This window comes from Tachysurus fulvidraco, chromosome 20 (assembly GCF_022655615.1).
Source record: "Tachysurus fulvidraco isolate hzauxx_2018 chromosome 20, HZAU_PFXX_2.0, whole genome shotgun sequence".
In the NCBI taxonomy this organism is placed as follows: Eukaryota; Metazoa; Chordata; class Actinopteri; order Siluriformes; family Bagridae; genus Tachysurus; species Tachysurus fulvidraco.
The window spans coordinates 21,800,936-21,818,435 of record NC_062537.1 but is presented as its reverse complement, the minus strand read 5'-3'; the positions used below and the strand labels follow the sequence as shown (position 1 = coordinate 21,818,435).

The window sequence follows — 17,500 nt, the reverse complement described above, 5'->3', positions numbered from 1 at the left end:
GAACACACACACTCACTCGCGAACACACACACTCACTCACTCACTCGCGTACACACACACTCACTCGCGTACACACACACTCACTCGCGTACACACACACTCACTCGCGTACACACACACTCACTCGCGTACACACACACTCACTCGCGTACACACACACTCACTCGCGTACACACACACACACTCACTCGCGAACACACACACACACTCACTCGCGTACACACACACACACTCACTCGCGTACACACACACACACTCACTCGCGTACACACACACACACTCACTCGCGTACACACACACACACTCACTCGCGTACACACACACACACTCACTCGCGTACACACACACACACTCACTCGCGTACACACACACACACTCACTCGCGTACACACACACACTCACTCGCGTACACACACACACACTCACTCGCGTACACACACACACACACACACACACTCGCGTACACACACACACGCGAACACACACACTCGCGAACACACACACTCACTCACTCACTCGCGAACACACACACTCACTCACTCGCGAACACACAAACTCACTCACTCACTCGCGTACACACACACACACTCACTCGCGTACACACACACACACTCACTCGCGTACACACACACACACTCACTCGCGTACACACACACACACACTCACTCGCGTACACACACACACACTCACTCGCGTACACACACACTCGCGTACACACACACTCGCGTACACACACACACGCGAACACACACACTCGCGAACACACACACTCACTCACTCACTCGCGAACACACACACTCACTCACTCACTCGCGAACACACACACTCACTCACTCACTCGCGAACACACACACTCACTCACTCACTCGCGTACACACACACACACTCACTCACTCGCGTACACACACACACACTCACTCACTCGCGTACACACACACACACTCACTCACTCGCGTACACACACACACACTCACTCACTCGCGTACACACACACACACTCACTCACTCGCGTACACACACACACACTCACTCACTCGCGTACACACACACACACTCACTCACTCGCGTACACACACACACACTCACTCACTCGCGTACACACACACACACTCACTCACTCGCGTACACACACACACACTCACTCACTCGCGTACACACACACACACTCACTCACTCGCGTACACACACACTCACTCACTCGCGTACACACACACTCACTCACTCGCGTACACACACACTCACTCGCGTACACACACACTCACTCACTCTCTTACACACACACTCACTCACTCTCGTACACACACACTCACTCACTCGCGTACACACACACACACTCACTCGCGTACACACACACACACACTCACTCGCTGACAAACACACACACACTCACTCGCGTACACACACACACACTCACTCGCGTACACACACACACACACTCACACGCGGACACACACACACACACACGCGCACACACACACACACACACACACACACACACACACTCACTCTCGTACACACACACACACACACACTCACTCGCGTACACACACACACACACTCACTCGCGTACACACACACACACACACTCTCGCGTACACACACTCACTCACTCACTCGCGTACACACACACATGTACACACACACACTCACTCACACACACTCACGCGTACACACACTCACACACTCACTCGCGTACACACACAGTGTCAATCACACACACACACACACACAGTGTCAATCACACACACACACACACACAGTGTCAATCACACACACACACACACACACACACACACACACACACACACACACAGTGTCAATCACACACACACACACACACAGTGTCAATCACACACACACACACACACACAGTGTCAATCACACACACACACAGTGTCAATCACACACACACACAGTGTCAATCACACACACACACAGTGTCAATCACACACACACACACACACAGTGTCAATCACACACACACACACACACACAGTGTCAATCACACACACACACACACACAGTGTCAATCACACACACACACACACACAGTGTCAATCACACACACACACAGTGTCAATCACACACACACACACAGTGTCAATCACACACACACACACACAGTGTCAATCACACACACACACACACAGTGTCAATCACACACACACACACACAGTGTCAATCACACACACACACACACAGTGTCAATCACACACACACACACACAGTGTCAATCACACACACACAGTGTCAATCACACACACACACACAGTGTCAATCACACACACACACACAGTGTCAATCACACACACAGTGTCAATCACACACACAGTGTCAATCACACACACAGTGTCAATCACACACACAGTGTCAATCACACACACAGTGTCAATCACACACACAGTGTCAATCACACACACAGTGTCAATCACACACACAGTGTCAATCACACACACAGTGTCAATCACACACACACACACACAGTGTCAATCTCACACACACACACACAGTGTCAATCTCACACACACACACACAGTGTCAATCTCACACACACACACACAGTGTCAATCTCACACACACACACACAGTGTCAATCTCACACACACACACAGTGTCAATCTCACACACACACACAGTGTCAATCTCACACACACACACAGTGTCAATCTCACACACACACACAGTGTCAATCTCACACACACACACAGTGTCAATCACACACACACACACACACAGTGTCAATCACACATACACACAGTCAATCACACATACACACAGTCAATCACACACACAGTCAATCACACACACAGTCAATCACACACAGTCAATCACACACACAGTCAATCACACACACAGTCAATCACACACACAGTCAATCACACACACAGTCAATCACACACACAGTCAATCACACACACAGTCAATCACACACACAGTCACACACACACACAGTCACACACACACACAGTCACACACACACACAGTCACACACACACACAGTCACACACACACACAGTCACACACACACACAGTCACACACACACACACAGTCACACACACACACAGTCACACACACACACAGTCACACACAGTCACACAGACACACACAGTCACACAGACACACACAGTCACACAGACACACACAGTCACACAGACACACACAGTCACACAGACACACACAGTCACACACAGTCACACAGACACACACAGTCACACAGACACACACAGTCACACAGACACACACAGTCACACAGACACACACAGTCACAATCACACACACACAATCACACACACAGTCACAATCACACACACACACAGTCACAATCACACACACACACAGTCACAATCACACACACACACAGTCACAATCACACACACACACAGTCACAATCACACACACACACAGTCACAATCACACACACACACACACAGTCACAATCACACACACACACACACAGTCACAATCACACACACACACACACAGTCACAATCACACACACACACACACAGTCACAATCACACACACACACACACACACAATCACAATCACACACACACACAGTCACAATCACACACACAGTCACAATCACACACACACAGTCACAATCACACACACACACACACATCACACACCCCACACCACAGCACCAGTCACAATTCACAACACATCAACACAGTCACAATAACACAACCATCACAACAGTCACAATTCACCACAACACACCACAACAGTCACAATCACACCCACACACACACACACAAGTCACCAATCACCAACACACCACACACACAGTCACAATTCATCACCCACACACAGTCACAAGGTCACAATACACACACACACCACAGTCCACAATCACACACTACAGTACACAATCACAACACACAGTCACAATCACAATCCCAACACCAGTCACAAGTCACAATCACACACACACACAGTCACAATTCACACCACAGTCACAATCACACCACACGTGTCAATCCACATCACACACCACAACCGTGTCAATCACACCACACACACACACACAGTGTCAATCCACACACACACACCACACAGTGTCATATCACAAACACACACACACAGTCACAATCACACACACACACACACACAGTGTCAATCACACACACACACACACAGTGTCAATCACACACACACACACACAGTGTCAATCACACACACACACACACAGTGTCAATCACACACACACACACAGTGTCAATCACACACACACACACAGTGTCAATCACACACACACACACAGTGTCAATCACACACACACACACACAGTGTCAATCACACACACAGTGTCAATCACACACACAGTGTCAATCACACACACAGTGTCAATCACACACACAGTGTCAATCACACACACAGTGTCAATCACACACACAGTGTCAATCACACACACAGTGTCAATCACACACACACAGTGTCAATCACACACACACACACACAGTGACAATCTCACACACACACACACAGTGTCAATCTCACACACACACACAGTGTCAATCTCACACACACACACACAGTCTCAATCTCACACACACACACACAGTGTCAATCTCACACACACACACAGTGTCAATCTCACACACACACACAGTGTCAATCTCACACACACACACAGTGTCAATCTCACACACACACACACTGTCAATCACACACACACACACACACACTGTCAATCACACACACACACTATCACACACACACACACACACAGTCACAGTCACACACACACACAGTCACAGTCACACACACACACAGTCACAGTCACACACACACACAGTCACAGTCACACACACACACAGTCACAGTCACAGTCACACACACACACAGACACACACACACACAGTCACACACACACACACAGTCACACACACACACACAGTCACACACACACACACAGTCACACACACACACACAGTCACACACACACACACAGTCACACACACACACACACAGTCACACACACACACACACAGTCACACACAATCACACAATCACACACACACAGTCACAATCACACACACACAGTCACAATCACACACACACAGTCACACACACACAGTCACAATCACACACACACAGTCACACACACACACACAGTCACACACACACAGTCACAATCACACACACACAGTCACAATCACACACACACAGTCACAATCACACACACACACACACACACAGTCACAATCACACACACACACACACACACAGTCACAATCACAATCACACACACACACAGTCACAATCACACACACACACACAGTCACAATCACACACACAGTCACAATCACACACACAGTCACAATCACACACACAGTCACAATCACACAGTCACAATCACACAATCACACACACACAGTCACAATCACACACACACAGTCACAGTCACAATCACACACACAGTCACAATCACACACACAGTCACAATCACACACACAGTCACAATCACACACACAGTCACAATCACACACACAGTCACAATCACACACACAGTCACAATCACACACACAGTCACAATCACACACACAGTCACAATCACACACACAGTCACAATCACACACACAGTCACAATCACACACACAGTCACAATCACACACACAGTCACAGTCACAATCACACACACACACACAGTCACAATCACACACACACACACAGTCACAATCACACACACACACACAGTCACAATCACACACACACACACACAGTCACAATCACACACACACACACACAGTCACACACACACACACACAGTCACACACACACACACACAGTCACAATCACACACACACACACACACACACACACACACAGTGACAATCACACACACACACACACAGTCACAATCACACAGTCACAATCACACACACACACACACAGTCACAATCACACACACACACACAGTCACAATCACACAGTCACAATCACACACACACACACAGTCACAATCACACACACACACACAGTCACAATCACACACACACACACAGTCACAATCACACACACACACACAGTCACACACACACACAGTCACACACACACACAGTCACACACACACACAGTCACACACACACACAGTCACACACACACACAGTCACACACACACACAGTCACACACACACACACACTCACACACACACACACAGTCACAATCACACACACACACAGTCACAATCACACACACACACAGTCACAATCACACACACACACACAGTCACAATCACACACACACACACAGTCACAATCACACACACACACACAGTCACAATCACACACACACACACAGTCACAATCACACACACACACACAGTCACAATCACACACACACACACACAGTCACAATCACACACACACACACACAGTCACAATCACACACACACACACACAGTCACAATCACACACACACACACAGTCACAATCACACACACACACACAGTCACAATCACACACACACACACAGTCACAATCACACACACACACACAGTCACAATCACACACACACACACACAGTCACAATCACACACACACACACACAGTCACAATCACACACACACACACACAGTCACAATCACACACACACACACACAGTCACAATCACACACACACACACAGTCACAATCACACACACACACACAGTCACAATCACACACACACAGTCACATGAACAAATCCTGCACATAACGTGAGATGACATTAGGAGTAAAGCTGATATATATTTACTGACCCCTGCACTTTACTTGAGCATAAACGTGTCATTTTAGTCATCGTCTGGTTACAGGATGGAATGTTGGGGTTTGGATTTGAATACTCTCACAGTTAAATATTACTCACAGCTCAATGTGTGTGTTTGTATATAAACAAAGCATATAGTCAAATCACACATTACAGCTTTCATGTTAAAAATGTTCACATAAGTATAAATATATAGATTAGTGCTTATGCTGATCATACGTCATTATCGTTATAATTATACTGTTATAACACAGACATACAGATAAAAATAGCTCAAATGAGACGAACTGCATGACAAATATAAGGACTAAACACACAGACAAAAGCATGTGCTGGTGTTTTGTGTTTGTTCTCGTATTAAAACGAGTTTTTAACTCCGAACACAAAAGTGTAAATAAAGCGAAAACTCAGCGTCGCACTTTCAGGCCTCTGAGCGACTCAAACTTCACGCCTTTATCCACACAATAGTGCACAGTTTACACACAAAACACCGTCATTCTGATGACTTCCAGTGTTCCAGTGTAATAAATACCCATTAAAAAGGTGCTGCATTAACAGGACCGCAGTAAACAGTCCCGAAAAGTGAGTCGGGCGCTCGGCTTCTTTTTTCTATTTCAGGCCCGGGGTTGGATTTCGAAAGATCCGCCATTTTCACCTCGTCATCACGTCATGTGCAGGCATAAAGCACAGAAACAGCAGCACTGGGAGGCTTCCAGCCCAAAACACCACACATATGAACTCAAAGCAATAAATACCCCAATATCGGGAGTCTGATCGGGAAAAGTCACTTATGCAGAAGATTCGAGTCATAAAACAGGACCTTGTGAACTGCTGCATTTCAGTCTAAACACTTTTTATTCTGACCTTTACACACTGATCATCTTAGGTGTGAGAAATAAACTGGGATGGGTTTAAAGTGGAGGTTTAGATTATTAATACATTGCTATTCTTTACAGCTTCATACGAGAAACGTGTTATAATCATTAACCTTTAAAATAACTGATAATACATGAGATCTCTATAACTGCTCAACATTGATCTCTATTAAAAACTCAGCACAATATCAGCACAATATTTGCACTTTATTCCCGTTAATCATCTTTAATGTAAACAGTGAGCAAAAATACAAAACTAATAATATTTGCCTTAAAAAGACAACAACATACTGATTATTTTTTTTATTAAAAACACACACACTTGGGAAGATTCCCGAATAAACACAAAACTTGTAAACATCACCGCTGTCATTAGCCAGACTGTCAAAGTTCCCCCAAGTTAGCATCAGCGGCTAATCACAAATCGCTAGCTAGCGAACTGCGCTACGTATAAACCATCAATACAGTAAGAAAACAATATAAAGCTGATCCGACGAGATAAAGCGCCAACTTAAACTTGGTATTCAGACGTTTTGTTGTCTGTCAAGAAGTTTTACAGAAAATAAATAAGCGCCACTTTAGCTGGTGCCTCAGACTAGCCATCAGCTGTTAGCTCGAGCCGCTAGCCGCTTTAGCATTAGCATGCTAATATCCTATTGCCTTACACTGAACAACACACACAGGAGAACACAGCAATCCTTACACTTTGCCGAAATCTCTGTCACAGTCGACTTCCGTAAATATGGGCGCTGTTTGTGCTGCATTCACACACGGAGCAGCGCGACTTGGTGTGGCGACATTTTGCTCAGTTTTGCTTCGGAAACGAATCGGATTGTTTAAAATACCGCGCCGAGCGCCATTTCACCTCTAACAGCCCATAATATGGCCCCGCCTTCACAGGACACGACAAGCGATGGCTGTATCCTAATCCACACAGTACTGAATATATAGGCGACCTATTGTAGTGTAATGAAGCTACAGATGTCTGCGGCCGATCGCAGCGTTTAAAGGGCACTAGATTATAAAATTAGCTCAATTTGAAAGACAACTTGTTTTCCGCGCTGCTTCCGGTGACGCCTTCTAGCTGTAGCCAAAAAAAAAAACATAAAAATAATAAATGTACTAAAAATAGGACTTGGGTTTGGGTTTGGGTGAAAAGATGATTTTTTGTTTAATAAATCGACAATAATTTAGTTTTTAATATGTTATACATACATTTATAAAACAATTTATTAAATACAGGAAAAATACTAATAAAATATGAAGAACATTTGTTGTCTATCTATCTATCTATCTATCTATCTATCTATCTATCTATCTATCTATCTATCTGTTTGTCTGTTTGTCCATTTATAAGCTATAAAATATAAACCAAAGTAGATGATATTAAAACATGCTTTTATGCAGGTCACAAAATATGAGAGAATGAGTTCAATTTGTTAACATATTTATCCAGATAGAAGAGAAAACATGTGGGTTTTTATGTCTAATAAATGTTAAGATAAATAATAGTCATACATTTTACATACATACAGATACAGGAACAGTTTCTTCCCTCAGGCAATCCGTCTAATAAACACCTAACATACATCTGATGAACACCTAACATACACAGAACAAACCCTATTCTTACATTGTTTACACGTACTCATTTATATTAAAATTTGCACATTTTGTTCCACTGTACATACAACTGTCTATTGTATATGTGTTCATGTCTTATCATTGTCATTCTGTTTACACTGTGGAGCTTCTGTACTAGAATGGGTTGGCACTCCGTCCAGGGTGTATCCTGCCTCGATGCCCGATGACGCCTGAGATAGGCACAGGCTCCCCGTGACCCGAGAAGTACGGATAAGTGGTAGAAAATGAATGAAAACATACTTGGCAATAAAGACTTTTCTGATTTTAAGGAAACTATAGAAAAATATGTAAAAAGAGTTGAAGTTTAAATGTTTTGTTTTTACAGAAAATATAAATATTGAAACATTATTTAAACAGGATACATAAAAAAAATTGTGGTGGAGGGGTTTGCGTGCCTGAATAAACATATAAACATAAAAAAAATAAAAAAAATAAAAAAAATAACATTAATAGGACAAATAAAAATGCAATTAAAAAAATACCTGAATATATATATATATATATATATATATATATATATATATATATATATATATATACACACACACAACTCTTTTATTTACAAAAACACAATCATAGATTTATTTAAACTTTTTAATGTTTTTATTGTTTGTTCATTTAAATATATGAATGTCAAAACACAAAGGCTATAAAAAATCTCATAAATAATCTAAATGTGTTTTCTTAAATACTGTAATTTAATCCACATATAAATAAAAGTTTAATGTGATTAACTGACTTTTACAACTGTGTTTGATATACAAACTGTTAACAGATTGTAAAACCGTTAACTCTTCTAACATGACAAGGTTATACAGAAATTTCACTAATGGCTAATGGTTAAAAAAAAAACTTGGTTGTGGATAATTATTTAACATTACTGTTATGTTTTAATGCCAGAAAACCATGTTGAACTCTGGTGGCATGTAATGGTAACCAGAATAATCCTTAACAAATTTGTAAATGAGCCTGATGGAAACCATTAAGATGATTCCTTGTGTGATGGAAACCATTAAGATGATTCATTAGGTGATGGAAACCATTAAGATGATTCCTTGTGTGATGGAAACCATTAAGATGATTCCTTGTGTGATGGAAACCATTAAGATGATTCATTAGGTGATGGAAACCATTAAGATGATTCATTAGGTGATGGAAACCATTAAGATGATTCATTAGGTGATGGAAACCATTAAGATGATTCATTAGGTGATGGAAACCATTAAGATGATTCCTTGTGTGATGGAAACCATGAGAGGATTTTAAATGGATTGTGAAAGTTATTTATTAGACACGTTTGATACGTGTTTATTTCATCATTAAATGATTAAGTCAATCAATATCACAAATCTATGAAATAATAATTAAAATAATGTTTAAATATATTTTTTAATAATCACTTTGTCTTATTGATTAAATGATTGATAGAAGCACATAAATTTTTTTCTCTCCATTGGCACTATTAAAGGTCGAGTTTCAAACGGCTCCATGATAACTACTTAGTTGACTACATTGCGTGTTAATTTAGTGACTTCTGCACACTATGTAGTTCATGGCGAAATAAAGTGAGGTGCATTTGGGACGCGGCCCTTAATGTTGATCGTGTTTTGGAAGGAAAATGGCGTCTGGTGTGAGGCAGGAGCTCGCGCAGCTCATGAACTCTACCGGTTCTCACAAAGATCTCGTTGGAAAGTATGTGTTGTGTTTATTAGAATATTTATTTACTAATTAATCTGTCAGATTTTTGAGTAATTCTGTCAATATTCGGTTGTGATTATTATATGTGATGCAAAAGAATGAAGCTCTACGCTAACTAGAAAATGCTAGAGGCTAAGCTGCTGTAGCTGAGTTTACCGGTTAGCTTAGCTTAGCTTAGCTTAGCTTAAGTGTTAGCTCTCTGTTACAAACAAGATGACAACCAAACACGGAGACACGTTTAGGGATTAAATAGATGTATTTAAAATAATTTCAGGTTTGTAAGTTAGTAAGTTTTTTGACAATGATGCCTGCATTTAGCAGGATGACTCTGTAGGTCTTTTACAGCTAATATAATACACTTATGCTAAATGTGCTAATTAGCAGGCTAATAATATTATGGTTCATGTTATAAGAGTTGTATAATGCTACATAGGGATACATTATAGTATGTTTATTTTAACAGTCGTATTCTTATAATGTTCCTGAAGTCCAAATCAGTGTCTGGTGTGTTAGAGCTCCAATATGACCGGATATCTACAGAAAATAAATACATTTATCTCTTATTTTAAACAATAACAATAGTTTTTTTTATGACTCATCCTGCACTAGTTTTGTGTTGGTCCAATTAAACTCTCTGTACAAGTGCACGCCCCGCCCCAGGGCGTGCCCCAGGGGCAGATGTGAGCAAATGCACCATCAGGCAGAGATGTGTTATACTGATGTGTTGTATATTGATGAAGAACACAATCAGGAGACAAGAGACGCATCCCCCGACACGAGACGCATCCCCCGACACGAGACGCATCCCCCGACACGAGACGCATCCCCCGACACGAGACGCATCCCCCGACACGAGACGCATCCCCCGACACGAGACGCATCCCCCGACACGAGACGCATCCCCCGACACGAGACGCATCCCCCGACACGAGACGCATCCCCCGACACGAGACGTATCACGAGACGCACCCCGCGACACGAGACGCACCCCGCGACACGAGACGCACCCCGCGACACGAGACGTATCACGAGACGCACCCCGCGACACGAGACGCACCCCGCGACACGAGACGCACCCCGCGACACGAGACGCACCCCGCGACACGAGACGCACCCCGCGACACGAGACGCACCCCGCGACACGAGGCTCATCACTGAAAAACGTGTTTTTTGTTGCAGGTATCGTCAGATTCTGGAGAAAGCTCTTCAGTTAACAGATACAGAACAACTCGAGGCACTGAAAGCGTTTGTGGAAGCCAGTAAGTTCTCAAACACCACTGACATAAGGTGTGAACAGCATGGTTTTGTGAAAAAGTTTACACCCCCCTTTAAGTGTGTGGGGAAAATAAAACGATTAATTCAATAAGGTACAAAACCAAAGAATGACAGCAAACTGAGTCTCTGACTCCGGAGTTCTGTTTATTAACATGCTTAAAAGTTTGCATACCCTCCTGACATGCTCTAGTTTAGAGGCAGTATAAAGACAGTTCTCAAGGGGATAAAATGATTTCAGGGTGTTTAAGATGAGCATTTAATAAGGGACATGGTCTTTATTTAGCATTTTTATTATTACAATCTTTACATGCACTATATGCTGTATGGGAACAGCTGTAAAAACAACGCTCATGTCTCCCTGCTCATAAGTGAGGGTGTAAGCGATTTTGTGCTTTACACTGTGTTATTTATTTTGGAAGGATTGAATTTATTGAGTTTCTTCCTCTCTTTCCTGTTTAGTGGTCAATGAGAACGTGAGTCTGGTCATATCTCGGCAGCTCCTGACTGACTTCTGCACACACCTCCCAAATTTACCAGACGGCACGGCAAAATCTGTCTACCACTTTACCCTGGAGAAGATTCAACCCCGGGTCATCTCCTTTGAAGAGCAGGTGAGTTTCAGAGGCACTTTCCTTCTACAGACCTTTCCTGTTTTCATCAGTTAAACACTAATGTCCACACTATATATGTTATATTAAACACTAATGTCCACACTATATATGTTATATTAAACACTAATGTCCACACTATATATGTTATATTAAACTCTAATGTCCACACTATATATATATTAAACACTAATGTCCACACTATATATATATTAAACACTAATGTCCACACTATATATATTATATTAAACACTAATGTCCACACTATATATGTTATATTAAACTCTAATGTCCACACTATATATGTTATATTAAACACTAATGTCCACACTATATATGTTATATTAAACACTAATGTCCACACTATATATATATGATGTACGGCAGGTGGCATCGATCAGACAGCATTTAGCCACTATATACGAGAAGGAAGAGGACTGGAGGAACGCGGCGCAGGTTTTAGTGGGTATTCCTCTCGAGACGGGGCAGAAGTAAGTCAGATATAAAGCTTGTGTGTGTGTTTTTGTGTGTGTTTGGGTCTGTGTGTGTGTTTGTGTGTTTGTCTGTCTGTGTGTGAGTGTTTGTTTGTGTGTGTGTGTGTGTGTGTGTGTGTGTGTGTGTGTGTGTGTGTGTGTGTGTGTGTGTGTGTTCACTATAAACCAGATGTGTTTCTATGACCCAGTGTGTTGTCCTGCTCTGTCCTCATGTCCCAGACAGTACAATGTGGACTATAAGTTAGACACCTACCTAAAGATCGCTCGTCTCTACCTGGAGGACGATGACCCAGTTCAGGCTGAAGCTTACATCAACCGAGCCTCTTTACTGCAGAACGAGTCCACAAACGAGCAGCTGCAGATCCACTATAAGGTGAACAAGTCAGGCTTAAACCCCATCCCTGAGTTGTGTTTGTGTTCTTCTACCAGACCTACAGATCTGAGTTCAGCTGTGTGTTAAAGTTAAATTGTCCTCAAGCTTCCTGTCAGTTCACCTACAAACACAGGAACCTTTATATATATATATATTATCTCCTTAAGCTTCATGTGTTGGTGTACAGCAGTTCTGTCTGGTGTGTGTGTGTGTGTGCAGGTTACACACATCATGTCTGTGTGTGTGTGTGTGTGTGCAGGTTACACACATCATGTTTGTGTGTGTTTGTGCAGGTTACACATATCATGTCTGTGTGTGTGTGTGTGTGTGTGCAGGTTACACACATCATGTCTGTGTGTGTTTGTGCAGGTTACACATATCATGTCTGTGTGTGTGTGTGCAGGTTACACATATCATGTCTGTGTGTGTTTGTGCAGGTTACACATCATGTCTGTGTGTGTGTGTGTGTGTGCAGGTTATACACACATCACGTCTGTGTGTGTGTGTGTGTGTGCAGGTTACACACATCATGTCTGTGTGTGTTTGTGCAGGTTACACACCATGTCTGTGTGTGTTTGTGCAGGTTACACATATCATGTCTGTGTGTGTGTGTGCGCAGGTTACACATATCATGTCTGTGTGTGTGTGTGCAGGTTACACATATCATGTCTGTGTGTGTGTGTGTGCAGGTTACACACATCATGTCTGTGTGTGTGTGTGTGCAGGTTACACACACATCACGTCTGTGTGTGTGTGTGTGTGTGTGTGTGTGTGTGTGTGTGTGTGTGTGTGTGTGCAGGTTATACACACATCACGTCTGTCTGTGTGTGTGTGTGCGCAGGTTACACATATCATGTCTGTGTGTGTGTGTGCAGGTTACACATATCATGTCTGTGTGTGTGTGTGTGCAGGTTACACACATCATGTCTGTGTGTGTGTGTGTGCAGGTTACACACACATCACGTCTGTGTGTGTGTGTGTGTGTGTGTGTGTGTGTGTGTGTGTGTGTGTGTGTGTGTGTGTGCAGGTTATACACACATCACGTCTGTCTGTGTGTGTGTGTGTGCAGGTTACACACACATCACGTCTGTGTGTGTGTGTGTGTGTGTGTGCAGGTTATACACACATCACGTCTGTGTGTGTGTGTGTGTGCAGGTTACACACATCATGTCTGTGTATGTGTGCAGGTCTTTATATTTATTTCTTTAATCAGGACCTTTTTATATGCAGCTGATCTGATCAAAAACATTAAATATACAGTAAATAATAAATATATATGTTTGAGGTTTAGACATTTCTAATTATTTTTGAAGGTGTGTTATGCCCGAGTGTTGGACTACAGGAGGAAGTTTATAGAAGCAGCCCAGCGCTATAACGAGCTTTCTTACAAGTCCATAGTGCATGAGAGCGAGCGCTTGGAGGCTCTAAAGCACGCTCTGCACTGCACCATCCTGGCCTCCGCAGGTGAGTCCACCATGTTCCTGAAGCTGTACGGGACCTGATGGTGCTCTGTAGGCTGACGCAGGTTCTGTTTGGTTCTCAGGGCAGCAGCGATCTCGGATGTTGGCGACGCTGTTTAAGGACGAGCGATGTCAGCAGCTGGCGGCGTACGGCATCCTCGAGAAGATGTATCTGGATCGGATCATCCGGGGGAACCAACTGCAGGAGTTTGCTGCCATGCTGATGCCCCATCAGAAAGCCACCACAGCAGATGGTGAGTGAATCGAGATCAGAACTGATTCAGTGAGTCATGTGAAATCTACCTGCAGTGGGCAGTGAAGTGCTGCGCGCACCCTGAGATACACACACTTGTGTTGAACCAGTAAAGAATCACCTGTAAGCACACGAGGGTCAGTCATGTACATGTAAAATGTTGTGACTCAGGCAGAAAATAATCCTGTATTAACAAGATGAATACTGTACGGATTTGTCTTTTATTAATATAACTAGGAGCAGCTACAGCTGATGTACTTTGTTTTTAAAGGAATGAATAAATTGTAATTGTTGTGAAGTTGCTGTATGATCTGGGAAATAAACCCCTTAATGGTCACGAGAGCAGAAAGGAAGTCTGAAGGAGAACAAGAGAAAAAATGCTCAGAGCTCCAGTTAGCCATCATCTCGTCTCGCTTGGCTCTCTCCTCTGGAGCCAGCGGTGGCTCTGATTGGTCGGTTGTCGCTGCCGCAGCTCCGCCTCCCGGATGTGCTGGGGTAACATCTTATTGCTGCCTCATTGTGAGCGGGTGTGTGAGACCTGTCGCCACACAGGGGTCATGATTCAGAGCTCTAATGGATAACAGTGTGGGACGTCAGGTGCTCAGTGTGGGACGTCAGGTGTTCAGTGTGGGACGTCAGGTGCTCAGTGTGGGACGTCAGGTGTTCAGTGTGGGACGTCAGGTGCTCAGTGTGGGACGTCAGGTGCTCAGTGTGGGACGTCAGGTGTTCAGTGTGGGACGTCAGGTGTTCAGTGTGGGACGTCAGGTGCTCAGTGTGGGACGTCAGGTGCTCAGTGTGGGACGTCAGGTGCTCAGTGTGGGACGTCAGGTGCTCAGTGTGGGACGTCAGGTGCTCAGTGTGGGACGTCAGGTGCTCAGTGTGGGACGTCAGGTGTTCAGGTGTTCAGTGTGGGACGTCAGGTGCTCAGTGTGGGACGTCAGGTGCTCAGTGTGGGACGTCAGGTGTTCAGGTGCTCAGTGTGGGACGTCAGGTGCTCAGTGTGGGACGTCAGGTGCTCAGTGTGACATTTTGACCTTTATCTTCACTTCAGGTTCCAGTATCCTGGACCGAGCCGTTATTGAACACAATCTGCTTTCTGCTAGTAAACTGTACAACAACATCACATTTGAGGAGCTCGGTGCACTTCTGGAGATCCCACCTGCAAAGGTAGGTGTGAATATAATGCTCATCTGGGCTCCAGTCAACTCTTATTGACTTTCTATACAGAGAGAAATAAAAACCTGATAAGGGTTAGTAAACACATCATTTTCATGATTACATGATTCTTTTTTCTTGTATGTGTCATAATAAAAGTCTAGCTCAGGGGTCGGAAACCTTAAACACTCCATTAGGAGCCGTCTCCCACAGAACAAACCACAGGGAGCCACAGAACTCTTCACATGAAGCTAACGCTGAATATATCGGGGTTTTACCTTTATGGAAAGTGTAGAAAAAACTGTCGTGTTGTATTTATGACATCAGTGACCTGCTACTGAGTAAAGGGAATTTTATTTCTGCAAGCAAACACAAATATTTTGAACAGTTTGAAGTCACCTTAAGAGAAAAGCCGCTGGGTCGAAGGTTTACTTTCAAATAAAATGTCCAGTGTCACATTGAGACTAATTGTGTCTCTCTCCTTATTCATGACATCACCATTTGACCTCGTCGTCTGCAGCAAACCAAACACGCGTCTGCTTCTGTGACGGATTATATTATAATGAGTTATGACGGTTTATTTTAATGTTACAAGAGCATCATAATCTTAGGATTTAGAATTACATTTAAAAAAAAAACTAAATAAAATAAATTTAAATTAAATAATTATTTTCCAAATCTACAGGGAGCCGCAGCAGAGGGATGAAGGAGCCCCTTGTGGCTCCGGAGCCGCGGGTCACCGACCCCTGGTCTAGTCAGAACGAGTCATTTAGCTCAAAGCAGTTATTTAACGGTCATTCAGTCGAAACTGGTTTTGTTTCAGTGGATATTCAGTGGCTAAAAGTAACGTATTGGACCTAAAACATTCACGTGTTCATTTTGTAGTAAGACGTAAACTGTAATTAAACTCT

At 43.4% G+C, this 17,500-nt stretch overlaps 3 protein-coding genes across 5 annotated transcripts in view; 1 reads left to right on the top strand and 2 right to left on the bottom strand.

The window, feature by feature from the left end:
• Positions 1 to 8,541, bottom strand: part of lin54 (lin-54 DREAM MuvB core complex component) — a 19,035-nt gene extending 10,494 nt beyond the window's left edge. Inside the window, exon 1 of one of the 2 annotated variants that reach the window (XM_047804492.1) lies at positions 8,333 to 8,541. Coding sequence is in view for 1 of the 2 variants with exons in the window: in XM_047804491.1 (XP_047660447.1) it covers positions 7,287 to 7,306 (20 nt within the window). In the remaining variant the exon portion in view is untranslated. Of the gene's footprint in view, positions 1 to 7,286; positions 7,531 to 8,332 lie in introns of those variants that run through there. The other variant, XM_047804491.1, reaches the window with a different exon arrangement.
• Positions 1 to 17,500, bottom strand: part of adamts6 (ADAM metallopeptidase with thrombospondin type 1 motif, 6) — a 351,012-nt gene that overhangs the window by 240,200 nt on the left and 93,312 nt on the right. The gene's annotated exons all lie outside the window — the stretch shown is intronic.
• The window catches only part of cops4 (COP9 constitutive photomorphogenic homolog subunit 4 (Arabidopsis)), a 7,247-nt gene continuing 561 nt past the window's right edge, over positions 10,815 to 17,500 (top strand). Inside the window, exons 1-8 of the mRNA XM_027162523.2 lie at positions 10,815 to 10,965; positions 12,151 to 12,230; positions 12,706 to 12,857; positions 13,242 to 13,345; positions 13,568 to 13,721; positions 15,035 to 15,185; positions 15,265 to 15,435; positions 16,486 to 16,601. Coding sequence (XP_027018324.1) covers positions 10,892 to 10,965; positions 12,151 to 12,230; positions 12,706 to 12,857; positions 13,242 to 13,345; positions 13,568 to 13,721; positions 15,035 to 15,185; positions 15,265 to 15,435; positions 16,486 to 16,601 — 1,002 coding nt within the window. The 5' untranslated portion in view covers positions 10,815 to 10,891. The remainder of the gene's footprint in view (positions 10,966 to 12,150; positions 12,231 to 12,705; positions 12,858 to 13,241; positions 13,346 to 13,567; positions 13,722 to 15,034; positions 15,186 to 15,264; positions 15,436 to 16,485; positions 16,602 to 17,500) is intronic.